This window comes from Adiantum capillus-veneris, chromosome 19, assembly GCF_014529385.1.
Source record: "Adiantum capillus-veneris isolate H3 chromosome 19, ASM1452938v2, whole genome shotgun sequence".
Classification (NCBI taxonomy): Eukaryota; Viridiplantae; Streptophyta; class Polypodiopsida; order Polypodiales; family Pteridaceae; genus Adiantum; species Adiantum capillus-veneris.
The window spans coordinates 8,647,501-8,672,724 of record NC_140949.1 but is presented as its reverse complement, the minus strand read 5'-3'; the positions used below and the strand labels follow the sequence as shown (position 1 = coordinate 8,672,724).

Genomic DNA, 25,224 nt, shown 5'->3' with positions numbered 1-25,224 from the left:
ATGTTCAACCACATCTGGACTTGATCTTTGAAGAGCTTGGTACACTCTATGTCTACAAGCTATATCCCAAATTTGTCGAATTTGGACTGGTTTTGATAGGTCAAATTTTCAGTTGTCACTTGTTTTTGCTGCCTTTTGACCCAACTTTGATGATTGTTTTCCAAAATTGGACTTGGGGATATGTTTCATTGTATATGCACTACAGTTCTAGAAAAGTTTCAGGTCCAGTTGTCACCATAGGTACATGGACATTACAATCCATGTTTGGAGGCCAAATTGACTTTTCTTGGTATCATTAGGATCAACATGACTAGTAGATTCTATGGTATCAAACTTTTTGGGTTTGGACCTCTGGATTGAAAATTAGGTCAATGTTTGTAGGTTAATGTTTGCATTTGCTCAGAGTACTTGGAAATTCTGGGATTTGACTTGGTCTTTGATGTCCAAATGAGATGACACTTTGGGATTAGGCTAGAAATAGCATGTAGAACACAATGGCTAGGTTTTGGCTCAAAATTTGGGAAAGGTACATGGATCGTGATCCATGTTTGAAGAGCTTTTGACCCCAAATTTAAACCACTTGTCGCAATGAAGGTATTTATAGGCTATCCCCAACATATTTTTGGATTTGGACAAGTTTTGGTCAGTCAAAAAGTAAAACCCTAGATTTGTTTTAGCAAATTTTCACTTTGAAGTGTTTTTTGCCCTTTTTGATCCACTTTTTGAAAATTTTTGGCAACCTTGCTTTGGGAATTTTTTTTTTCACAATGGTCTCTACTATACAGGCTAGTATAGTTTCTATCCCAAAACTCAAATGAGATACATGGATCACGATCCATGTTTGGTCACTTCTGAACTTGAAATTTGGTGAACTAATAGCTTATGATGTTTGTAGCCTATTCCCAAAATCTTTTTGAATTTGAATAAGTTATGATGACCCAAAAGTGAAACCTTGAGTCTCTTGTGGCAGTTTTTGACAACCTTATGTTTTTGGCTCTTTTGACCACTTTTTTCAACTTTTCCACCAATGTTTCTTTTGGGAAAAGTGTTTGTCTATTTCTTAGCTACCTATTGCTCAAATCTCAACCCCCAATGAAAAAAAGGTACATGGATTGTGATCCATGTTTGACAACATTTTGGCATGAAATTGGTCAATTGGTTGTGTATGCCCTGTAGATGCTAATGCCAATTTTGATGCAAAAAAACTTTATTAGAGCAATGTTCCATTGATGCACAGTGTCACTGATGAATTTTCTGTAAAATTGATCCCTGAGGTACATGGATCACGATCCATGTTTCTCAATAGATTCTACTCAAACTTTTTAGATTGCTTCTTATAAGTATTCTAAAACCCTTGAACACAAAATTTTTGCAAGTCCAAGTAGAACTTGGCCATGCGTCCTTGTGTGTGGCCGCCCTTGCATAACCAAGTCCAAGTAGGACTCTCTCCATGCACCCATGTGTAACCACTTTTGGGTAGACAAGTCTGCCGAGAACTCGGCCATCGTCCAACGGCCAAGGATCACCAGCTACCGGCCACCGGCCAAAGACCATGGACCATTGGCCGTTGGCCATCGAACAACCATTTTTATATTGTCTTTCGATTGTTGTACAACCAAGATATTTTAGCAAAAAGGAATATTCTGATGAATAAAAGTGAAAAATTGATAGGTGGGCATTGCAAGTATACTAACACTCCCCCTCAATGATGCTTTATGTTGGCCATGTACCAACTCCAAGTTGATGAAGATGTCAAAGTAACTGGTTTTTCCCAAGAGCTTTGGTGTGAATATATCTACACAATTATCTTTAGTAGGACAATACTCTAGCTCCACAATCTCATCCTCAATTATCTCTCAAACATAATGATATTGAACCTCAATATTCTTTGTGTGTGCATGGAAGATAGGGTTCTTGGTGATTGCCATGCAACTTTGGTTGTCACATTGAAGTGTTGTTTTTGAATCAAGAGAAACACATAAGTCCATGAGAACTTGCTTGAGCCATGCTTCACAAACTGAAAAACAAGTAGCTTTATACTTTGATTCCATTGAAGAAAGAGTGACAATTTGTTGTTTCTTGCTGATCCAAGAAAGCACTCCAGAACCAAGTGAGAAACAAAATCAAGAAACCGACTTTATAGAATCACAATCTCCTACCTAATCAGAGTCACAATACCCACTTAGAGTATTTGTACCAACACCATAGAAAATGCCATGGCCCAAATTACCTTTGATGCACTTTAGAACATGCATACTTGCCTTCCAATGAGATTCCCATGGTTGGTTGGAAAACCTGCCTAAAACGCCTACTTCAAAAGAAGTGTCTGGCCTAGTGTTACATAAGAAAATTAAGCTCTCCACAAGTTTCCTCATTAGGGGAAGTTTGAGGTCTCTATGTTTCCTTTTAACATTTACAGAGAGAGTGCTCTAGGCCGATGAGAGGAGGGATTCCGTTACGGAACCTTCACTTTTATAATTGCTTTCGAATTTCTAAAATGATTTTTTTGGAAAGAAAATCTAAGGCAACTTTTCATCACGTGGTCCTCTTACCTTAAAAAGGTCTCCACCTCCGACCAAAAGGTGTTTTTGAATCTTCTTGTGGCCTTCTTTTCCCTCCTATTTCCACCTCTCTTTTGAATCTTCTCACGGCCTTCTTTTCCCTCCTATTCACAACTCTCTTTCATTACACCATCTTCTTCTCTCTCCTCTTCCTACTATCCTCTCTTCACTCATCTTCTGTCTATCATCTTCCTCAAGCAATGGGGTCCACCTGGTCTAAACACCCTAGCACATTGATTGAAACCATTAGCACCTATGCCACATTAAAGGAGCACAAATAATGGATCCCAACAGCCATAGCCAAGGTTAACTGGATTATAATGTAGCAAATCACGATAAGAATAGACTCCTAAAAAAATCAATTCTTGTCATGTTGGAAAGAAAGAGTTAAAATTTTAAGCTTTTTGGAGCCAAAAACATGTTTCCATGCACAATGTAACATTTAATGGCCTGGTTACTTGTGTGTAGCGGAAAATAGCATGAACATAGTGAGCATTTCATTAGAATAGCTTCCTAATGAGAATAACAAGAGTGCTTGGGTGGAGACAGCAACAAAAAGCATAACACCTAGTTAGATAGCATGAACAATACTTCAAAAGAGAGAGAAATCAAGCAATTGACAAAAGTTGAGGACCAGATTTGCATGGAGCCGGTCCCCCCTCCAAAAGGCTTTGTATTATGGTTTCTCCAAATCAAGAGAGACATTTTACAATACAATTCTTTGTGTTCCTTCAATACTAGCTAGTGCAATGAAGTTGGAAACTTCATGCACTAAGCAAAACACTTATCAAACACAACATCAATTCCCTCATGGTCTCAGACCCAAGACCTCACACACCTTCGAAGATGGTGAGAGCTAGCGGGGTCTGAGAGTAGATTGAGAGGAAGAAGGAGTATTCTTACGAGAAAGATGTACATCTCCTCACATAATCACTCATACCAGCATAACTTAGCTTAGAAATTAGCATGGTAGAGGAGATGAGCATGCATTGAAGCTTGGCTCTTGGTTGGATTTGCATCACAAAGCCAAGAGTTGTTGGTGTAGGCCTCCCTTCTCACAAGCTTGGAGTAGGAGATAAGCTTTCCTTTAAAGCTTGAGAAGGAGAGAGAGAGAGAGAGTCTTCTTGCTCCACACATTGATTGTGTGAGTGTGTGTGTGTCAATAATGCCTTGCAAAAATCAGACCCCTCTCTCTCTTGGTCGACCCCCCTTGCTAATTACTCATGCTAGCATCCTATTGGACCTCCCCAGGCTTAGCCAGGCTTAGCCAATGATAATTAAGCAGCATAAGTGATAGCCTTCTGACATGTGTCCCCCTTTCCCCCTTTGGTGAGAGATTTAGGTAATTAATAAATGCAACTAAACTCTCATTGGACCCCTTTGCCTCCTGGCCAATAGAAATCAGGCAAGCCATTGGGTTGCTGAATGCTCATTGGACCCCTTGGGAGACTGTCCAATAGTCTTCTAGAGAGATTAATTCCCATTGATTCTTTTATTAAGTGTTTTTAAATCAATTAAACTAGATTTACTCTAGCCTAATTCTCATTGGTCCACCTCCAAGGCCATCCAATAGGATTTGAGTACTCCTTGTGGGCATCTGGGCTAGGGAGCTGACATGCGTCCCTCATTCCCTTTGTGTAAAGGGAGCTTGTGTGTGTGTGTGACTTTCTCTCTCATACCGTACTTGCAAGGCTCGCCCCCTCCTATGTAGGGATGGATGAAGACTTTTGGGACACACACAAAGCATCCAATTTTCCCTAATGTTGACCTTTGGACACAACCTTTGAATTTTGGAACCTTAGCATTTTGGAAGTCTTACTGGACTGAACCTTAGGGTCTTTTAAGCCCATTGTTTCACATTGCTCTTTTGAAGATGGCCCCCCCTTTTGATCCCTATTTTCCCTCCTTTGGATCCCTACTGTGGCCGGCCTGCTAGCTTAACCAATATTCTAGCTTTTTCTCCCCTGGCACTTCCCCATATTAAATGATCAATTTAACATGAGAAAATCATTTAGGAGAATTAGATATTGATTATTATGACATTACCTCTCTCTTGAAATCATAGTCGTCCTCGACTATGAGGTAGAGAAGATAAAGCATATTCATTAGTCCTTTTCTTAGCGGGTAGAGGATCCCTATGTTACCCTATGACATTGTTCCACAATGGATGACTAGGCCTGAGGATGCCGCAAGCATGTTTGCACATTAGTCCTATCAATCTTCCATATTAGAGTGACAAGCTCTACTTGGTATTTGGGAGACGTCGTCTCCGCAAACTTGATCTAAGCATGCATACTACTTCATTTTTGTGCACAATAAAGAAAAAGAGAGTCTTATAAGACAAAAACTTTGTTCATTTTTAACATTTGTACATTTGCTTACTCTTAGGAAGCATTGTAAGCATTGACAAGGTTTAGGTTATCCTTTAATTGTATGCCTTCCATCCATCTAGCATCTTCAAAAGGATAATTCTTAAACTTAATAAAATATCGTCGGATAGTCTTGCCGCCTCTTAGTACCTTGTCTTCATGTCAGAGAATGGACTCGGGCTGCAGCACCTCTTCTTAGTCCTCGATCTCCGCTGGGTCTTCGATAGTTGGTTCTTGAGGTGGCTCTCCTTTGTAAGGCTTTAGTAGGCTCACATGGAAAGCATTGTGTATGAGCCAATGACTGGGCAACTTGAGTTGATAGGCCATCTCATTGATTGGCCTAAGAATCTGGAAGGGACCATAGTACCTTTTTGCTAGTTTAGCATAGTACTTTTGGTGTCCCGTAGGATTCTTGCCCGTCGTGTGCCTTAGTCGAGCCTTGGGAAATTTTAATAAGACCCAATCATTTCCTTTAAAGGCTTGGGCTCTTCTGTGCTTGTCAGCAGCAACCTTTTGCCTTTGCTGTGAGATAGAGATAGCATCCTTAATCTTTTGAAAAGATTCTTGTAGGTCTCGGCTATACTCACCTTCAGTGAAGATCTTCCCATGTACCTTAAGTAGCAAGGGACTTTTTGATCTTCCCTCAATTACCTCGAAAGGTGCTTTTCCTGCGGAAGTATGTATAGTGTTATTGTAAGCATACTCCACTAAGGGTGAGTACTTCTCCCATTGGGATCTTTGATCTACTTCCGTTACATAGGCTTTTAGTATATCGAGAATTGTTAGGTTAGCTATTTCACTTTGGCCATCCGTTTGTGGATGATAGGTTGAAGAGAAGTTTAGCCTTGTCCCTAAATTCTCAAAGAGACCCTTCCAGAAATTACTGGTCATTCTAGGATCTCTATCCGACACTATGGACATTGGCAAGCCATGGTACTTGAAGATTTGTGAAATGAAGAGGTTGCCATTTGATGGGCTTTGATAGTCTTTTTGACAGGTATAAGATGAGCTTGTTTACTGAACCTGTCTACTATCGTCCATATTCCCGTATTCCCATAGACAGACTTGGGCAATCCAAAGATAGAATCCATGATATGCTCTCCCATGGTGTATTAGGAATTGGCTCTCTCACCTCACTCTCTCACTCCCTACCTTTAGGTCTCGCCCCCTCCTCTTTAGGAGTCTTTGAAGACTTGGTGTACACTACCAACCATCCACTTTTCCTAAGCAATGACCATTGGACTTAACCTTTGAATTTTGGAACCTTAGCATTTTGGAAGTCTTAATGGGCTGAACCTTAGGTCTTTGAATCCCATTGCTTGCACATTGCTCTTCTAAAGATGGTCCCCCTTTGGATCCCTATTGTGACCAATCTGCTAGCCTTACCAATAATCTAGCCTTTTCTCCCCTGGTACTTCCCCATATTAAATGATCGGTTTAACATGATAAAATTATCTAGGAGAATTTATTATGACATTACCTCTCTCCCGCTATGAGATAGAGATAGCATCCTTAATCTTTTGGAAAGATTCTTGTAGGTCTCAACTATACTCAAATAGAGAAAATTATCTAGGAGAATTAGATATTAGTTATTATGACATTAGCTCTCTCCCGCTATGAGATAGAGATAGCATCCTTAATCTTTTGGAAAGATTCTTGTAGGTCTCAGCTATACTCATCTGCAGCAAAGATCTTCTCGTGTACCTTAAGTAGCAGGGGACTTTTTGATCTTCCCTCAATTGCCTCAAAAGGCGCTTTTCCCATGGAGGTATGTACACTATTATTGTAGGCATACTGCACCAAGGGTAAGTACTTCTCCCATTGGGACATTTGATCTACTTTCGTTATGTAGGCTTTTAGTAGATCAAGAATTGTTAGGTTAGCTATTTCACTTTGGCCATCCGTTTGCCAGTGATTGGCCGAAGAGAAGTTTAGCCTTGTCCCCAAATTCTCAAAGAGACATTTCCAGAAATTACTGGTCATTCTAGGATCTCTATCCAACACTATGGACATCTGCAAGCCATGTTACTTGAAGATTTGTGATATGAAGAGGGTTGCCATTTGATGGGCTTTGATAGTCTTTTTGACAGGTATAAAAGGAGCTTGTTTGCTGAACATGTCTACTATCATCCATATTCCCATATTCCCATGGATAGACTAGGGCAATCCAAAGATAAAATCCATGGATATGCTCTCCCATGGTGAATTAGGGATGGGCAAAGGTTGAAGCAATCCAGGTTGCTTCCCTCTATCAAACTTTGTCTTTTGGCATACCACACATTTAGAAACATACTCTTGTATGTTTGCTTTCATGGCAGGCCAATAGAAATATGTTTCAATCCCTTTTAGGGTAGACTGAATCCCTCTATGCCCCGCATAAGGAGGAGCATGAGATTCATACATTACTTTTCATGTAGTGAGTTAGTAACGCATAGTCTATTGCCATAGAGAAGATAACCATTTTGTAAAGTAAATGGTTCCTCTTTCTTCCCTAGTGCAAGGGCTGAAATCACATCTCTAAAATTGGGATCAATAGTGTACTCATCTATCATAGAAGATAGATCATTGTGAGTTGCTATGGAAACCGCATTCAATCTCGGTCGTCTTGAGAGTGCATCGACTACTTGATAATGCTTGCCAGCATTGTGAGCAATATGAAAATGAAATTGCGAAAGGAAATTTTCCCACCTCATTGTTTGTCGGAGAGCTTGGTCTGCGTCATGAAGTACTTAAGGCTTTGGTGATCCGTCCTCAGAATGAAAGGAGTTCCCAGTAAATAGTGCTTCCACGAGTCTAAGGCATGTAGAACTGCGAGGAGTTCCTTTTCATATATGCCTAGAGCTTGCTCAACAGGGTCGAGCCTTCAACTTTCATAGGCTATGGCGTGCCCTTCTTGGAGCAAAACAACTCCAAGGCAATCACCACAAGCGTCACATTGGACCTCAAATGGCTTTGAGAGATCCGACAATGTAAGCACAGGGAGAGAGATAAGCTTTTCTTTAAGCTTTTTGAAAGCATCGTTCTCCTTGGCAGACCATGTATACCTAACATTTTTCTTTGTTAGGTCATGTAATAGTCCGACGATTTGTGAGAACCTATGAAGCGTCTATAGTATGCACACATACCTATAAAGAATCTTAGTTCATGAATATTCCTTGGATTAGGCCATCCTTTTATTACCTCTAGCTTTGATGGATCCATTTGGATGCCATCTTGAGAGATAATATGACCTAAATACCGAATCTCTTATAAGAAAAACTCGCTTTTCTTTTGATTAATATAAAGTTTATTCTCTCGTAAGACTTGAAATTTTACATGGAGGTGTTGCTTGTGTTTGTCTAATGAATTAGATTAGATGATATATCATCAAAGAACACTCCAGTAAAGGTTCAGTGAGGCCTGTATAGCTTCTCCATCAAACGATCAAATGTGGCTGGTCTATTCGTCAAGCCAAAAGACATGACAATGTGTTTGTAAAGACGGTCTTTAGAATGTCTTGATCAACTATCCTTATTTGATGGTAGCCACTTTTTAGGTCAATCCTACTGAAGTAGGTCAACCCTGCAACTTATCAAATAGGTCTTCTACCCGTGGAACGAGAAACCTATTTTTGACAGTGATTCTATTTAGTGCTCTATAGTCGACACACATACGATATGTGTTGTCATTCTTTTGCACTAATAACACGGGTGAACAAAATGGAGATGAGCTAGTCCTAACCGTGCCCTTCTCAACTAACTCATGCACTTGCCACATAATCTCCACTTGCCACTTAACCGTGCATAGTCATCATTGCTTCATTTAGGAGGTAGTTCAAAAGGGATTTCGTCAATAAAAACATCTTGAAATCCCTTGAGAAAATTGGATCACTCTAATTCCTTGTGATTGTTTATATTTTCTTTTGCTAAAGCATTAGGTTCATTTTGAGAATCTTTAACAAAAATCATGTACACAAAAATAGAGCTCTTTGTTGACTTATTGAAAGCTTGCACAAGTATGGTGTTACTCAACTCCTTAGCAACTATGTACATATCTTTTTCCCTGAACCTAAAGTAGATTTTCCTTTGAGGGAATTTAACATTGGCAGCCATGCGATCAAACCATTGTGCCCCTTGGATTACATCCTCGTGCTTGAGAGGAGAGATAAAGAAGTCCTCTTTGTCCACATAGCTTTGTACATGGAGCCTCAATTTCCCAATTAAGGGAGTGACTGAAGCTTCTTGTCCCTTGAAAGCACCATCGACGGGTAGGACATCTCCCATCTCATAGTCTTGGATGCCTAGCTTGGTGGCCAACTCTGTGGATATGAAATTGTAAGTAGAACCAGGGTCAAAGATCATGTTCTCTTACCTTTCCCCAAGCATGGCATAGAGGAGATCCTTTGTGGTGAGCTTCCTCTTCTTGGATTTCGACCAAGGAAGCTCTAGGAGGCTCGTTTCTTGTATTCTTGTGGGGGTAAGCATGATAGGCATGCCCTTGCTCCCCGCACTTGAAACAACAGTTATCTTTACGATAACGCTCAAGCTCTTCAAGAGAGAGAGTTTATTTTTTCCTTTATAAACTCCCTTCTCCTTAGCTTTGTTGTTGTTGGCATTGCCTTTAGGAGACTTTTGGACATTGTCCTTCCCCTTAGGCTCATTGTTATGGTCCTTGTTCACCATGGGCTTAAGATTTCTCTTAGCCCCTGTTTGGAAATTGATTTGTGAAGCCACCGTGGTATGGTGTATGACTTTTGATGTGGTGCGTGGCCTTTGGGAGTCGACATACTCCGCCATATCTTCAGTTAAGCCCGCACAAAATTGTTGTTTTTGCTCTCCAAAATCCATCTTTTTGAAGACAATGGCTTTGAAATGTAAATCCAAAAACTTGTCTACATATTTGTGAATAGATTCGTAAGGAGAGAGCTTCAAGCTTCGCCATTTGGCGACTACTTTGTCTTTGGCATCGGTAGCCAAAAACTGCTTCATGATGGAAGCTCTTAAAGCTTTCCATGTTTGTGGAGCTTCACCGTTGGCCCGTAGGCTAGACCACCATTGTCTGGCGGACTTTTGAAAGTGCACAGCTACATGGCGTAGCTTAGAGGACTCCGTGAAGCCCTCATCTCCGAACACCGCATCAAATTGTTGGATAAAGGCCAAGACTTTGTCCGTAGCACCAAAGGTGACATCATAGGTAAGGAAAGAGATGCTCTTCCCACCCTCTTTGAACTTCTTGAGCTTGGACGACCTCTTCTACGCGGCATAGGATTTCCTATGGCCTCTTCTTTTTGATGGTTCAAAGGTTGCACCATCACTTTCTTCAGAAGGTGAAGAATTTGAGGAAGATGGAGAAGAGGGTAACCTCTTTCTCGCCTTTTTTTTTGCCTTGATCTTCGTTGTCTTCACCATCACTTTCATAAGAGGAAGAGGATGAAGAAGATGGAGAAGAGGGTGTCCTCTTTCTCGCCTTTTTCTTCTCTTGCTTTTTGTCATCCCTCTTTGAATTATGGTGTGGAGAAGTGTGCGATGGTCTCCTCCGTTTTGGAGGTGATGGAGAGCGTTTAGCCCGCTATCTTCGTGGAGCCATCTCCGTCGAGGTGGCGAGAGAATCACTTCTTTCTTGTTCCTTTGGTGGAGGCTCTTGAGTTCTCCTTTGAGAAGGACATGCATCATCAAGAAGTAAATTCTTGAGCCCTTCGTATGGATCCTCTTCTTCTTCCCAAATCGGAGAGAGACCTCTTTTGGAAGTCTCACAAGGAGGCTTCCTAGGAGTTCTCTCATCATGGTGGGGAGCTTGGAGAATCCCATGAGCACGAAGCTGCCGTTGCACTTCACTTTGGAGGGATGGATTGCCCATGGCTTGTTGAAGCCTAGAAACAAGATAGTTAACAAGCATCGGGGCATCATTAGTAGCTTGCTCATTAGCAGAATCCAAGTTATCAACATTAATTTCACTCTCTTTACTATTGTCATCCATTCTAACAACTTTTAGATGTAAACTTTTTAGGTGTACTTTGGCACTTCAAGCCCTAGTTGCTACTCCTCTTTACCCCTTTAGAAAAAACACTCAAGCTACTGTACCCGTGGCTCGAATACCATTAATTGCAAGGAATAGAAGAGAGGGTCGTTCAACACCAAAACAACATCGGCTCCTGTCAAGCTTCTAATAGCTCAATAGTGGTTAAGCCATAGGCAAGCCCCTTAGGACTCCACCATTAAGACCATATTCTTCTAAGGTAAAAATTAGGCAGTAGCATAACCGAGGTTTGGCAATTTGATTTACTTATTTGTCAGAGTCTTGGGTACGGAAATTTACTGAATGGGGTACTTAAGGCCCCCCAAACTAGTATATAAGCAACACCAAGCCCCAACTGTATAATTACTAATTCATTGCCGAGTTGGTTCTCTCTCTCTCTCTCTCATATTCGACTTTGACAAGTTCTATTATGGAAGAAGTAAGAGATCCAATTGATCTTCTTGATCGTCCTCTTATGGGAGATACATCTAGCATGGTATCAACAAGCAAAGGAAACAAGGAGCTACATGCATGACCTTATCTATGCAATCAATGTATTACCTTGGAATCGGTGTTCAATGCTAATTTAACATATGTTTTGAAAACAATAAAATTTCATCTTAATGACGATGGTATATTTCAATGACTATATGAAGGATAGTTTGCTTTGCGCCAATATTTTAGTCTAAGATGTATGCTGATAAACATTAAAAAACAAACCAGTTATTTAGAGGAATTTGATTCCATTTCTTTTTCAAATAAATATTTTTCATGAGAAACTTTACTTGAGTCCATGGCTTCTTGCAATCTAATACAAGCTTTGGAAGGCTTTAAAGATCCATTGCACTTTTTTCAAGATTTGGTGATGTTTTTATTGATGTCCCAAATGGAGTATTTACTTCATAGAATTTCCCTGGGGTTCATAACCTATGGCCATAAAGTGATTTGGGCAAGGTTTGAGATTCATTAAGCTTATATCTCTAGCATGTATAGCATAACCTATGGCCATAAAGTGATTTGGGCAAGGTTTGAGGTTCATTAAGCTTATATCTCTAGCATGTATAACACCCTTGATTATGGTGTAACATTGCTCAACATATGCAATCATAGAACACAACAAAGATATACTGGGGGAGAGACGAATGTCTTATGATCATGAGTTCATTGTACGATAGTGTCTTTATAAAAAGGAATTTCTTAGCATTTGCCCGATCATGCTATCAAACATGTACCAATTAACATGATAATACACAACTCTTGGGTATTCAACTTTTTGAGTTTTTTTTTTTTTTGAGAATGTAGCTCTAAACATTGAACATGAGTTGTTTCTACTATCATTCCTCTCATATCATTTACAAACTTGTTGAATTTTATTTTTGATCTTTGGTTTAAAAAATTTGCTACTAGAAATAGAGCGTGAGTGCTTCATATAACAAGAAGGAATAAGCAATAGAACACCCTACTAGCAATGTATGAGGCTAAAAAATTAAGGAATAAGCAATAGAATACCCTACTAGCAATGTATGAAGCTGATTCAAAGAACGACATCCTACATCTTGCAAGAGTCTAAAAGCGTAAGAGCTATGTTAAATGGCAAACCATTTGAAAAACACCGCAATGTGGGTTATTAAGAGGCCAAAGTTTTGAATCTATCTTTATGATAACGAAATAAAAAAGTGAGGAAAAAGGCTCCCTCCACATGAGAGGGGTAATTTCTTATTAAAGTGGAGAGAAGTGACTTTGATGGGATGTGTTCTCACGCACACACAAGAGGGAAGCTTTTGAGGTGCAATGAGTGGAGGGAGGAGGGAGGGTAACACATGTTACCCCTCCATGTGGGCATACCCTAAGCAATAGAACACTCTACTAGCAACACATGAAGCTAAAGAAGTAATCAATTTTCTTGAATTGGAAACCTTTTTGAATTGTAAAGACTCAAATATACACTTCGTGTTCGCAGGGATAAGATGGTAGATAGAAAGATGCCAATGATGCAAACACCAACCATTACAAGAAATGAGGCCCGAAAGCATGTAGCGCCAGAACATGTCGACACTGTACTTACAAATATGCGGTGCGATACATCAAGAGGATGTTGTTGTTTTGCAGCTTCTATATCATAAAGATAACCTGCAAGAAAACCAGAAAAGAAAAGAACGCCTGCTGGTGTGGCCATGGTGTAGAAATTGTAAAACATGCCGAAGCTTTTAATGCCGAAAAGTTCAGAAATCATGGGTGGAACTATTCCCCAATGAGAACCATATCCTGTACCCACCAACAAGGTGCCCACATATAAAGTGGCAGGCCACCCCATTGCAATAAAAAAGAGTCCCACTGCTAGCACGCCTTGTGCCATGCCGATTGCCCATGACCTTGGAAGTAGATACGTTCTGCAATAAATAGACAACTCATGAATATAAGAAGCTCTTGGGCATTACAAGAACCTCCTCAACCACATGTTATGGTTTCATCCCTAAACCACTTTGTAATGTCTTCAGGCTACAAGCCTTTTTTTAAGGATCGTTTCTTGTCGTCACTGGCACAGCCCCTTCCGCTGCTGTTATTCTCATTATCTTCGACTGGCCCTCTTTCCTGTCTTCCTCAGATAGCTTATGGAGACCCTCCAAATCACTAGTTGCTTCCACGCCCGTGAAGTTCCCATCCCTAGTCTGCGACTTAAATTCTCCGCTTCCCCAACCATCCAAATTTTTGCTTGCATAATAACCCATCGCTCCTTGGTCCTCATGGCTTGTGCTAGCTTCCACTCGCTCATTCGTTCGAGAATTTTCCCTGCCCTCTTTAACCTGCACGTTCAGCAATGGAGCTTTTATGCCTCCTTCCTCTTTATAAACCTGGTGCCCTCTCTCTGCATCTCGCATCCTCTTCCTCCTCTCCACAAACCATAACAGCATCGGGGTAACCAATGGTAATGCCACCATAGCCAACAGCAAAACCGTTATTGCCAAGCGCACATTGAAGCTCACCGTCATCACATCTTGCCATATTAAAACTGCCATCAAATAGGCAGCCATTACCATACTGTCTCCATAGATGAAGGAGAACCCAATCACGTCGGATTGCTTTCCTTCTTCCTTTGATTTAACTCGACGAATGAAGAACATTGTAAGCAAAGAGACTACAGTTGGACCCACTGCAATGATCAAGAGATATGCCGCTTGATCCGGTGCAAAGAAAGTGATGTAGATCTGCGCAAAAATCGCCGAGCACAGCCCATTGAAGCCCTTGAGCAAGCCCGAAACATGGCCCCTGCTCTTTGGGAAATTGGACACATTGGTCAATAGAGTCATAGTGTTCCAGTAGGTCTCACCATTGGTACCGATAAAGATAAGAAGACAGACCTTCATATACAGAAAAAAGGCGATCAGAGGCACCATGTAAAAAATCATATCTGCACAACATGGGATGAAACATTCAAGAACACATCTCAAATACACAATATATGAGCACAGCATCCAAGCATGCATACATTCATGCCACACTATGTCGCACATCATCCAAAGGTTTTCATCCCAAAAGATATCTTGAATACATGAATATATGAGCACACCATCCAAGCATGCATACATTCATGCCATGATGTCCGACATGTCGGGAATGATTGGAGAAGACATTTCACATACACACAAAGATGAGGACATCATCTACTCATGCATATATTAAATGTCATAAAAACATGTCGAACATCATCCAAGCACAGCTAACTGATGTCACACAAACCCCTTGCCTAGACACATTCAGGCTATAGTTGATAAGCATTGATCTTTCTTGGAAAACCGTTCAAAACCAGGCACAATTTCAATCAATCATAGTGACAGACCTAGACATAGAAAAGGAAAGAAGAGAATGAATGTAGACACTTACCGCCCACAAGGCAGCGCCGCCGAATGCCCAGTGACAATGAGCCAAAGCCAGCCATAGCCAACCAAGTTGTGCACAGTGCCTACGATGATGAGGCACCACGTAGGAAGGACACCGCTAAGGGCACCGGCCATCAGACCGATGTTCGGGCCGAGGTCTTTTGCAATCCCAAGGATGGTGATTTGCTGTTGGCTGTAGCCAAGTGTGCTTTTCACCAATGGGGAGTAACCACCAAATGCATATCCAATGCCTGCGCATGTCTGGAGCCAAAGTGATGCGACCAACACAAGCCAGCGGCTTTGCCATAATGTGGCGAAGGAGGGCATGGGCGCTGGAGGGGAAGACAATGGTGGGGAGCTAAGCTAGTGCTGGCATCATGCATGTCTGTGCAGAAGAAGAGAGCACGGTGCAACGTGGCGAGCCTAAAAGGGAGGAGAGAGAGAAGAGAGAGAGAAAGGGGAACCACTGCCACTGGCCCACCGGGGTTCATTTTGGAAGTTGGAAACCCGAAGGGACGTACAGAACTACTGGCTGAACTTGAAATTGAAAGCAAAGCAATAAAGTGGTGGTCACGCGAGGATCAGTAACTCATGCAGATCACTGAGCCGCAATGTCATCACGCGTATCTTATTGAGCCAGCTTAGTACTACCGAGCATAGTATTTTGTAACTGTGCCTATTTTGGCATAATTGCATTAGCGGGGGTTTGTAATACATTTAATAAGGCAGCTTTCAAAGGAATCAACGTTCTCTCTCTAGATCCTCTCTCTTCTCTACCTGCTAGCAAAGGTAATATCCTCCATGCATCTTTTGTTGATTGCCACATGCAGATATCGTTGATAACTATGCTCGCGCATGATCGTGATCATGGCTCATTTATCGCTCATTCAATGCGCAAGAGGCTTAGTAGCCTTCGTTACCCAAACGGATAACTGAACCCTCTCATGACCACCACCTAATGCAACTTTTTAAAGTTCTCTTAAGTGGGTTCTCCTTACTAGAGTCGGTGCTCCTTAGGCCCCTGCCACACTGGGACACTTGCCCCTCGGTGCTTTTCGAGTGTGGATGAACAATTCGTAATACACAAAACTGCGCATATTCGTAGCAACGAACTACAACTAGGCAAGTGGTGAGCATTTCGTCTCTTGCACTGAACTGCAGAGCTCGACTCCTATCATTCGCGCTCTCATCATCACTCTTGTAGACGGCTTTCGTGCTTGAAAAGGTGGCCAAGGGGTTGAGGCTGCCCCTCTGACAATCATTCAAGGCCATGTTTCACTTTTCGCACATCAACAAATGAATTGTCACCACCTAAGGATGGGGCACCCTTGCCCGCCCTAATGTGCACCTGTCTTAGTGTTAGGATTTGAAGGGAAACCCAAAATGTATTATGGCAGGCATGTGCCCTTCGACATCCAAGGGCAAAATTTATAATTGTCCTTCCACTAAACAAAGAGAAAAATTTGCCCCCATCCACATTAAGATTTTGTGCTTCTACATCACGATGCATCGAATATATCTTTCAAGATACATCGAATATATCTTTTAGGTCTCTTGGAATGGTTCTTACCACATTAATTTTTGGCTTGCCCAAAGGGCAAAGGCTATAGAGATGCCTTCTCTTTTAGGTCTCTAAAGCATTGGCCTTAGTGTTGGGCTTGCTTGGGCGTGCTACTACCTATGGCGTCCACGTGGAGGCCAGTTGCGTGTGAAATTCTATAGAGCCTTAAAGGCTTAGAGCCAGTCCACTCTACTCGACGACTACGTCCAAGGTTCGATAGTCGATGGAGAAGCATTGGACGGAGTTGCTCTTTGCAAGGTTGCGGAGAGCAAGGGAGCTGGTCTTTGCGAGGCTGTCGGCGTCAGTACGGCTGCAGAGTTTGAGCATGGGGTCCTCGAGCTCTTTCTCTGCGAGTACTGTGTGCACAATGACTGGCTGCAATTGATTAAACTCAACAGCGAATTGCGCCACATGGATAGGCTCCACAGGTACTCCCTTGGAGGCATGACAATACACGGGCTCCGCAAGCCTTGGTACAGAGGGTTGGTGTCGAGTCGATGAGGCGATTGCCCGTGATTGTCTCAACTTAATACCATGCCGTTTTCGATTTTGAAAACGCTGTCAACCTCAAAAGAGAGAGAGTCTTTCTAAAATGTAGTTCTAGCCTATTTAAGGCTTAGACCTTTGAGGATTGTTTGTGTCAGTGGCTCATGGTGAAGTAGAGAACTGAAGATGAAATCCATTACGTGGCAATCATCCACAATATTAAAAAATAACAAGCATGATCTCCTCTCTCTCAACTTAATACCATGCCGTCAGTGTTTCGGAAAAATGTGTCTCAGCTTAATATCGTGTTGTCTTCAATTTCCAAAATGCCGGTTGAGCGCAAGGAGAAAGGAGAAATTCCGCCCCAAAATAGAGAAAAATATTGTAAAAACCTAAAAAAGTAACCTAATTTTCTAAATTTTCCTCTTGGCAACAATAGGGAAAGATATTTTGTATGTTTGGGAAAATGTTTTTTTCCGAACATTGCATGCCGTTTTCGATGTCAAAAATGCTGTCAACCTCAAAAGAGTGAAAGTGTTTTGCTGCAGGTAGTGTTAGGGAAAAATGTCTCTCAACTGAATACCATGCCGTTTTCGATTTCGAAAATGTTGTCAACCTCAAAAGAGAGAAAAATAGTGTAAAAACGCAAAAAATAGTCCCTAATTTTCTAAAATTTCCTCTCGAAAAATTTTGTTAGGGAAAAATGTGTCTCGACCTAATATCATATCGTTTTCAATTTCAAAAATGCTCTCAACCCCAAAAGAGAGAAAAATAGTGTAAAAACCCATCAAAAAATTAGCCTTCTTTTTAAAATTTCCCGGCATTTTTGACATTCAAAATGGTATGGTGTTAAGCCGAGGCACATTTTCCTCGAATACTGCTCGGCAATGTTGAGGCTCCTACGTATTGCCATCTTGCGAGCTCTCTGCTTCATGAGAATGGTGTGTGTTCTAAGTTCCTCCTATGGACGATGGCAGACCCTTGAATTGATCGCATCACATACAGACACAGAGAGAGAGAGAGAGAGAGAGAGAGAGAGAGAGAGAGAGAGAGAGAGAGGCTATGGTACAAAAATATTTCAAGAGGAAACTTCAAAAAATTAGGCTATTTAAAAAAAAAAAACACTATTTTTGTCTATTTTGGGGCGGCATTTCTCCTTTTGCCGTGCCCTCAATCGACACTTTTTAAATTGAAATTGGCACAATATTAAGACGAGACACATTTTTCCCAAACACTAGAGAGGAATTTCAAAAAATTAGGCTACTTTTTAAAATTTCAACACTATTTTTTGCATATTCTAGGGTAGCGTTTCTCCTTACACTATCGTGCCCTCGAGCGGCATCTTTGAAATTGAAACCTGCACATTATTAAGACGAGACACAACTTACCACGAGCACTAGTTTTTGGAAATCCTTTTCCCTCCAAATGCTCAAGAAAAATCATTTTGTCGAGCATGCAAATTTCTTTTCGCTGAGTTTGTCAAGAGAAAATTTTAGGCTCGTTCATTTGCTATTTCTATGGTGTTCAACACATGAGCATGGTGGGAACCCTAGACCACCAACACACACTTGTCCACTAGTTCATTAATCCCTTTGAATTTGATGTCACCTCTTCCATGTGTCTAAATGTGTCAAATCCATTTAATAGATGTGATAGTAGGTTAGCTTTAAGACATAGTGAACCGTTGAGAAAGGCAAGGGAGCTTGTAGTATATAAGTGGTCTTCCTGCTTCAAAAATTAGTTCAAAAACATCCCTCTCCCTTAATGATCCTAAGATCCTTTTGACTGTGTGAAGTATTGTTTCTATGAACTTATTTATCATTTAGCTAAAGGATGTTCTTTAGCCTTTGCTTCTTTTGAACACATCAAGTAATAATTGTGTGAACATTATTTACCATCCTCTCTTAATATGACTGTCTCTTCCTCCTCGCGAAATCCACTCGATGAACATTATGATGGCTACGACGACAACGTCGAATCCATGTGCGATGAATCTAGTGATGTTCGCTCGATGGAGTTTGAAAATAGTGACTCAATAGCTTGCTAACTTATAGAAAATGCTTGATATACGCTCGGCAATAATACGACTTTCCTTTTTGTTTTTACAGAGTTACATAAAATAGTGCACCGTGATACAACTGTAACTTTTTTGGGACCCGATAGTACCCTCGTTCTTGATCGTGTATCTCCACTCCGCAGAAGGAGCGCTTCGAGCCTACCTAAGGTTGATGTTTCTTCTTCTCTTGACGTTGGGCCCAAATCCCTCAAGCGTGTGGAACAAAGTGGTGCATTAGCACGTACACTTTCCAAGACGTGCGAGGCGACAACGGAACTAAGTAAGGCTTGCTTGCACTGGATAGATATTCTATTGTTTTGTTTTTTGTTGTGGCAGCCAAACCTTTACTAGGGGGACCACCACTTGTAGCTGCAAAAAAAGAGAGCGCTGCGGAGGGTGCCAAACTAGAACCACATATTACTACTGAGTGTTGCCATGAGAATGTAATTCCCACTGGTTCATTTTCTCTTGTGCCTTATATTCCCACTAAGATCCCTCTATTGCACATTGTTGACATCACTGAAACTTGCCCTCGTTTTGCATTCGAGGGGTGCATACTTAACCAATATGGAACCTACAAACAAAGCCTAGAAGTTGCTAAGTATATGTGTTACCTTAAGGCAAACCTAGTTGATCCACTCAACACTGACACCATCACTTGTGCTATTAGCGATCAATTTATTGAGCAATTCATTGACACCCTTACTATAGGAGACTTTGTTCACATTGAGAATGTAACTGTAAAAAAAAAAACTAAGTCAGATGGTTGCACATCTCCTTATGTACTATTTTTTAATGCTTCCATGGTTGTAGAGAAGACAAAGCCTTTTGAAGTCAGCCTTAGTTTGTACCCAGAGAGCAAAGTGCGTCAATTTTTGGACGAGGCACAGTCCTTGCATGCACAAGGCACCCGTACACACTTTGGAACTGTAGCTTTTGTTGTTATACAGGGCCATGCTAGCACTTCAAAAGCTGGTCCTTCCCAAGGTGATCTTGTTGTTGCAGATGGGCCAGCAGCTGAGGACTGTGCCACTGTAAGGCTTACTTATCTTCACCCTTCTATAGATTTGCAGCTTTCTAATATTTTTCCTCTCTTGCCATCACATCTTAGCTTTGTGAATGCACGTAAAGACGATTACCATGCTATTTGTTGTGCTCTTGAGACCGATGTGCATCCTATGTTTGTTGTACGAAACATAGGTTCCTTCACAGGTCGAAGCAATACACTCTCAGTCTTGGATATTACTATCCTAGCACAAGTCAAAAGTCCTCGTCTCAAGCACCGTTTGGAGGAAGCATATAAGGCCCATATTCTTGATGTTGGTCACAATCAAGAAGTAAGTATTGATCTTGCTTTTCTTTTTTCACCGCAATAACTCAAGAAAGCTCTAACTCGCCAGGTGCCTATACATAGGTAGCTGGCACACTGCACTTTGTATTGTGAACTCAATTTTGGTGGAACGTTTTTGCGGTCAATGAAAATCTACTAAGATTCTCCATCAACAAGAGGTTGAATTTTGCTCTATTTGCTCAAAATCTACAACTATTGTTTTGGTGCCCAAGCTTGAAGGAAAGATTTTGGCCAACAAAGCTTCCCCAATTGATGTTTCCTTAGTGGGTGACATAGTCGACAAAGTATTGCACTTTGACAAAAACTTTGTTGACTTATATGCTTCTCATGTGCTGGATGCACGTGAGCTACTAGCCTCCCTTGTTCATACTAGCAAATTCACCGTCAACAAATTAGGCCTCATCACATCTTTTGTCGAAGAGACATAGTAGTGCTCCTCTACAACATTGAAGCTCCATCACCTCCACGCCGAAGAACACCCTTTGTATTATATTCCTTTCATCCATTGCTCATCTTGTAAATTTCCATCTCTCTCTCTCTCTCTCTCTCTCTCTCTCTCAGTGTGTGCGTGTTTCATTTACTTATCTTCCTTCCACCCCATAGCGTAAGGGGAGGAAAAATTGCATGTACATGGCTTCCTCAACCAACCATAATGTATCCTTTGAACAACTCATTCAAAATGATATTGATAGTGTTTTCCTTGCTAATCACCCATGGAATAATAATGTTTTCCTTGTGCTCAATAAAATAATAAAGTCACGCTCGTCATTACAAAAAATCACCAACATCATGATAGAGGCAGTGAGAGTATCATTGGAGCAAACACCAATGATCACACCTTCTCTAGCGCATTTGGCTTCCAGTAGACATGATTCCTCCATTTTGACCCAAGTATTAAATAGCCACACATCATCTATTAGTATTGCGCTTGATATTACACATGTGTTCTCCTTTAGATTTAGTATTGCATGTGATATCTATATTTACTGTGTGCCAATAACTTCACTAAAAAAACAACATTCAATAGTGGAGCCGATCCAACGACATTTCACAAAATCATCATTGTTGATAGAAGTGGTAACCTATTTTTTTACTTGGGGGACAACCAATCCTCACACAAACGCAAGCCTCGTACCTGGGACAAAAAAGAGACAGAGTCATTGACAGCTTTGATTCTCCAACAACCGAATGAACTCCCTAACTCCATCGCGAGACAATTTGCTTGCTTAGGTAATAGAACCATCCGAGAAATAGGTGCAATAACATCAAAAATTAAAAAACTTAAAAAAAAAAACACCCCACAGCTCCGTCGAACATAAACATTGAACAAGCCTCCCCATCACAAAAAGCTATACAACAGTACATAGAAACGGCAAACGATGTTCCTATATATCGATGTTATAAATGTGGAAGTTAATGTTTTTTTCACAATTAGCTCGAAAAGGGCGTAGGTTGGCACTTGGGAGGTCTAGAAACAATGAGATACACGAAAACTATGTTTGCACTTCATGCAGTTGTAGAAGGCAAGAACATGGTGCATTGCTCACCCAATTGAATTCCATAGGATTTAACCTCCCCTTGGCTACAGTAGAGAAGCTAAATCATTTAGAAAGCCGCCTTGTAAGTCCTAGACTACCTTTCACCAAAATTAGGGAGCTTACATGTGATGGTCAATTTGGGTTGCGAGGTAGCGTTGTTAATGTTTTGGCATCCTTGGGGAAAACACAACAAATATTGCCAAGGTTTATTCATGATGAAGCCTCGATACTAGTGGGTATTAAGCGTCGTCTACAGTAAAATCATTGCTACCTTTCCGGGGTTGTTCGACCATTGTTTACAATGAAAGCCGTTGCTCAACTATTGCAAACATCTTTATACAAGAACGAAAAAATTACTCTAAAAGTGAGTGGGTAAGCCATTTCCATAATCTTCATTGTCCTTTGCCTGATGATTTTGCCGACGACAATCAACCATCAAAAGAAGATGATCTAGGTACATATGTCATGCTCCATGGAATTGAGTCATCACAACAAGTAGTAGATCACAAAGACAAAATATTCTTTGTGGCTCCTACCGAGGGAAATAATCCTTTGAGTATTTTCAAAGATGAATACTGTGAAGAACTTAGTTTCTCTACTATTTTCTATGGTGAGCCCCGTAAATACCATACACTTGCTAAGCATAAATATCAGCACGTGGCTCAATGGGAGCTTATGCATAGTGATATAAGGTTCTCACTAAATTTAGAGAATCTTTTTTTCAAAACAGTCAAAGTAATGACTCAAAAAATCCTAGGATCCATTTGGATCTGTATGCGCAAAGGCAAGCTAAACCACTATACACTAGTGACCACACAAGTTGTTGGAGATACTAACATTGAGAAGGTCTTGTCTTCCCAACTTGGATATCGTGACTTCGAGGCATTACGAACATCACCTGACTACAAAGAGAAACTAAAAAAAACGCCTTCGCTATGATTAGACAACTTGGACCACCAACATCCTTCATCACATTTTTTGCGGCTGAGAAACGTTGGAAGCCCTTGATTAGAGCACTTACTAAGCTCAACCCCATCGCGTGTATAAGCACACAGACAAAAGCGTCATACATACAAGATTTGGTCCGAGCCGACCCTGTAACAACAGCCCGCTTTTACTTGAACCGATTTAACGGGATGAAGAAATTGCTAACCAAGGATATAACCATATTAGGAAAACTCAAAGATTACTTTTTTGTAACCGAGTTTCAGAGCCGAAGTAGCCAGCATGATCATGGGCTCCTATGGATAGAAAATGCTCCTATCTACGGGAAAGATCCCAACGAAGATGTTGTGGATTTCATTGATAAGTACATAACAACTAACTCCATGCTCCTTCCTGTAGATTTACAAGAAATTCAAACACACAAGCATAGGAAGATTTGCTTGAGAAAACGCAAGGGATGCCGCTTTGACTTTCCTCGCTACCCGATGCCTTTTACTATGATTTTAGAACCCTGTCATTCTCTAGATAACAATATCCAATACAAAAGAAATAAACACAAATAAATCAAAGATAATCTGCTACTACTAGATTATAAAGCAAATATTACATTCGAACAGTGGCTCTTATCTATGGACCTTCGATTTGACGTTTACATCGAAGCTATATCATCCACAATCTCATGCCCAACACTTTTGTTGAAAAGAAATATCAAAGATATTTACACAAATAACTTTAATCCAACCATTTCAAAGCTATGGGATGCGAATTCAGATATACAATACATTTTAAATGCACACAGAGCAGCTACCTATTGCACCTCATATATAACAAAATTTGATAACACACTCATCAAAGCAATCAAAGGACAATTTGACTCTTGCATTGAAAACAATGCAACTACATACGATAGACTTCAAAAAATAGGAAACACAATTCTAAACACACAGCAAATAAGCTCACAACAAGAAATATATATTGCACTTTCTCTACCTCTCTACAGCGCAACTCGAGAATTTATGTTCATAAACACAAACCCTCCCCACGAGAGAACAATGCTTCTCAAGCGAAAACACCTCCTACAAAACATAGACCCGACTAGCACATAAATCTTTTACGAGACAAGCATAGACAAATACTGTACACGTCCTGCCCATCTCAATGCCATATCATTGGTAGAATTTGCCTCCATATACAATACAACAAGCAACACATACAAAAAACGTACCAAACCAAAAATTATACGATATGTCAAATATAATGCCGCAAAAAATCCAGATAATTATTTTAGAGAACAATGTCTTTTATTTCTACCATGGATAAATAATGAAACTCAACATCTAACGGATGGACCCACATGGAAAGATGTATACAATCAAAATAAACCTACCATCAATACAAACGAATCCAAATATAACAAAACCACAATACTAAAAGACAACCTTAACACCGACTCACTAGCCACCAATTCACCTTCGACATCTACAACACTATCTAATATTTCCTCCCATATTCATGTTCACATCACACAAGACCTAAATATCCAACACCACTAGTTGCATACACAAACTATACCAACCATAAAAATACTACTGCAGCCAAACGATATGTATTACAAGAGCATTCTACTACTTAATACACAACAAAGGCTAATATTCGATGATATTATGCTAAAAAAATGTATATTTCTTACACAACCAATCCATATTTTCCTGACTGAACGCGCAGGCACAGGAAAAACTTTTACCCTCCTTGTGATTGTCAAGGGACTTCTACGTTTCTATAACCACAAATCACATTCTAGCCCAACAATGACAAAAGCTTTGCTAATGGCATACACGGGCAAGGTTGCCTTTAACATTGGTGGAACCACTATCCACTCGGCTCTCCACTTGCCAGTGCTCACATCATCTAATACTTTCCTATCACCTGAGAGGCTAAATGAGCTACGACTGCTTTATCGCGACCTACAGCTAGCCGTTTTCGATGAAGTCTCCTTGATTGGAACTAGCGTCTTCGCTATGGCAGACTCTCGCCTGCGTGCAATAAAAAAAAAATATGACCTTCCATTTGGTGGTGTTGATGTTGTCTTGTGTGGTGATCTTTGCCAAGTGAGTCCTGTGCGCGACTCTTGGATTTTCTCCAGAAAACATCAGTTGCTCGAAGCTATCTCACCCTCTTTTTGGCATGACCGCATAAAGTCTTATGAGTTAACAAGCACCATGAGACAAACTAACAAGACATTCATCGACATACTCAACAGGATATGCATTTCAAAACACACCAACAAAGACATTTTGTACCTCAATACACATTACATGCGCACAGTACCTCATCCAGCCATCGTCTCCCACCTTTATTATGCAAACAAAGATAAAGACCTACACAACCAACATATTTTCAACACTACCATAGGGACACCACTATTTATTGAAGCACAAGACACAAGGGCAAAAAATTGTAGCAAAACTATTCAAATACCGATAGA

At 40.7% G+C, this 25,224-nt stretch overlaps 2 protein-coding genes across 3 annotated transcripts; both read right to left on the bottom strand.

Moving 5' to 3' along the window:
* Positions 1-12,818: 12,818 nt before the first annotated feature.
* Positions 12,819-13,280, bottom strand: LOC147433531 (protein NUCLEAR FUSION DEFECTIVE 4-like). Its single transcript, XM_086489514.1, has one exon. It carries the CDS (start codon positions 13,278-13,280, stop codon positions 12,819-12,821), a length of 462 nt encoding a protein of 153 aa, XP_086345640.1.
* LOC147433530 (uncharacterized) lies at positions 13,277-15,231 on the bottom strand. Of its 2 annotated transcripts, XM_086489740.1 has the most exons (3): positions 14,807-15,231; positions 14,253-14,283; positions 13,277-14,130 (listed from the first exon to the last, which is right to left on the bottom strand). In XM_086489740.1, the coding sequence occupies exons 1-3, from the start codon at positions 15,127-15,129 to the stop codon at positions 13,438-13,440; spliced, it is 1,047 nt and encodes a 348-aa protein (XP_086345866.1). In that variant the 5' UTR covers positions 15,130-15,231; the 3' UTR covers positions 13,277-13,437. The 2 variants fall into 2 exon arrangements, with proteins under 2 accessions (XP_086345866.1, XP_086345864.1); XM_086489738.1 differs by having other exon boundaries at positions 13,277-14,333; positions 14,807-14,997.
* Between the last annotated feature and the right edge of the window lie 9,993 nt (positions 15,232-25,224).

What these genes read in the sequence shown, in the direction of transcription:
- LOC147433531 (XM_086489514.1), bottom strand. Translation starts at nt 13,280, where the DNA reads ATGGCACAAGGCGTGCTAGCAGTGGGACTCTTTTTTATTGCAATGGGG.
- LOC147433530 (XM_086489740.1), bottom strand. Translation starts at nt 15,129, where the DNA reads ATGCCCTCCTTCGCCACATTATGGCAAAGCCGCTGGCTTGTGTTGGTC. An exon ending in GCGGCGCTGCCTTGTGGGCG is followed by an intron (nt 14,284 to 14,806) that starts GTAAGTGTCTAC and finishes CTGTATATGAAG; the next exon opens with GTCTGTCTTCTTATCTTTAT. An exon ending in TATCTTTATCGGTACCAATG is followed by an intron (nt 14,131 to 14,252) that starts GTGAGACCTACT and finishes ATTTTTGCGCAG; the next exon opens with ATCTACATCACTTTCTTTGC.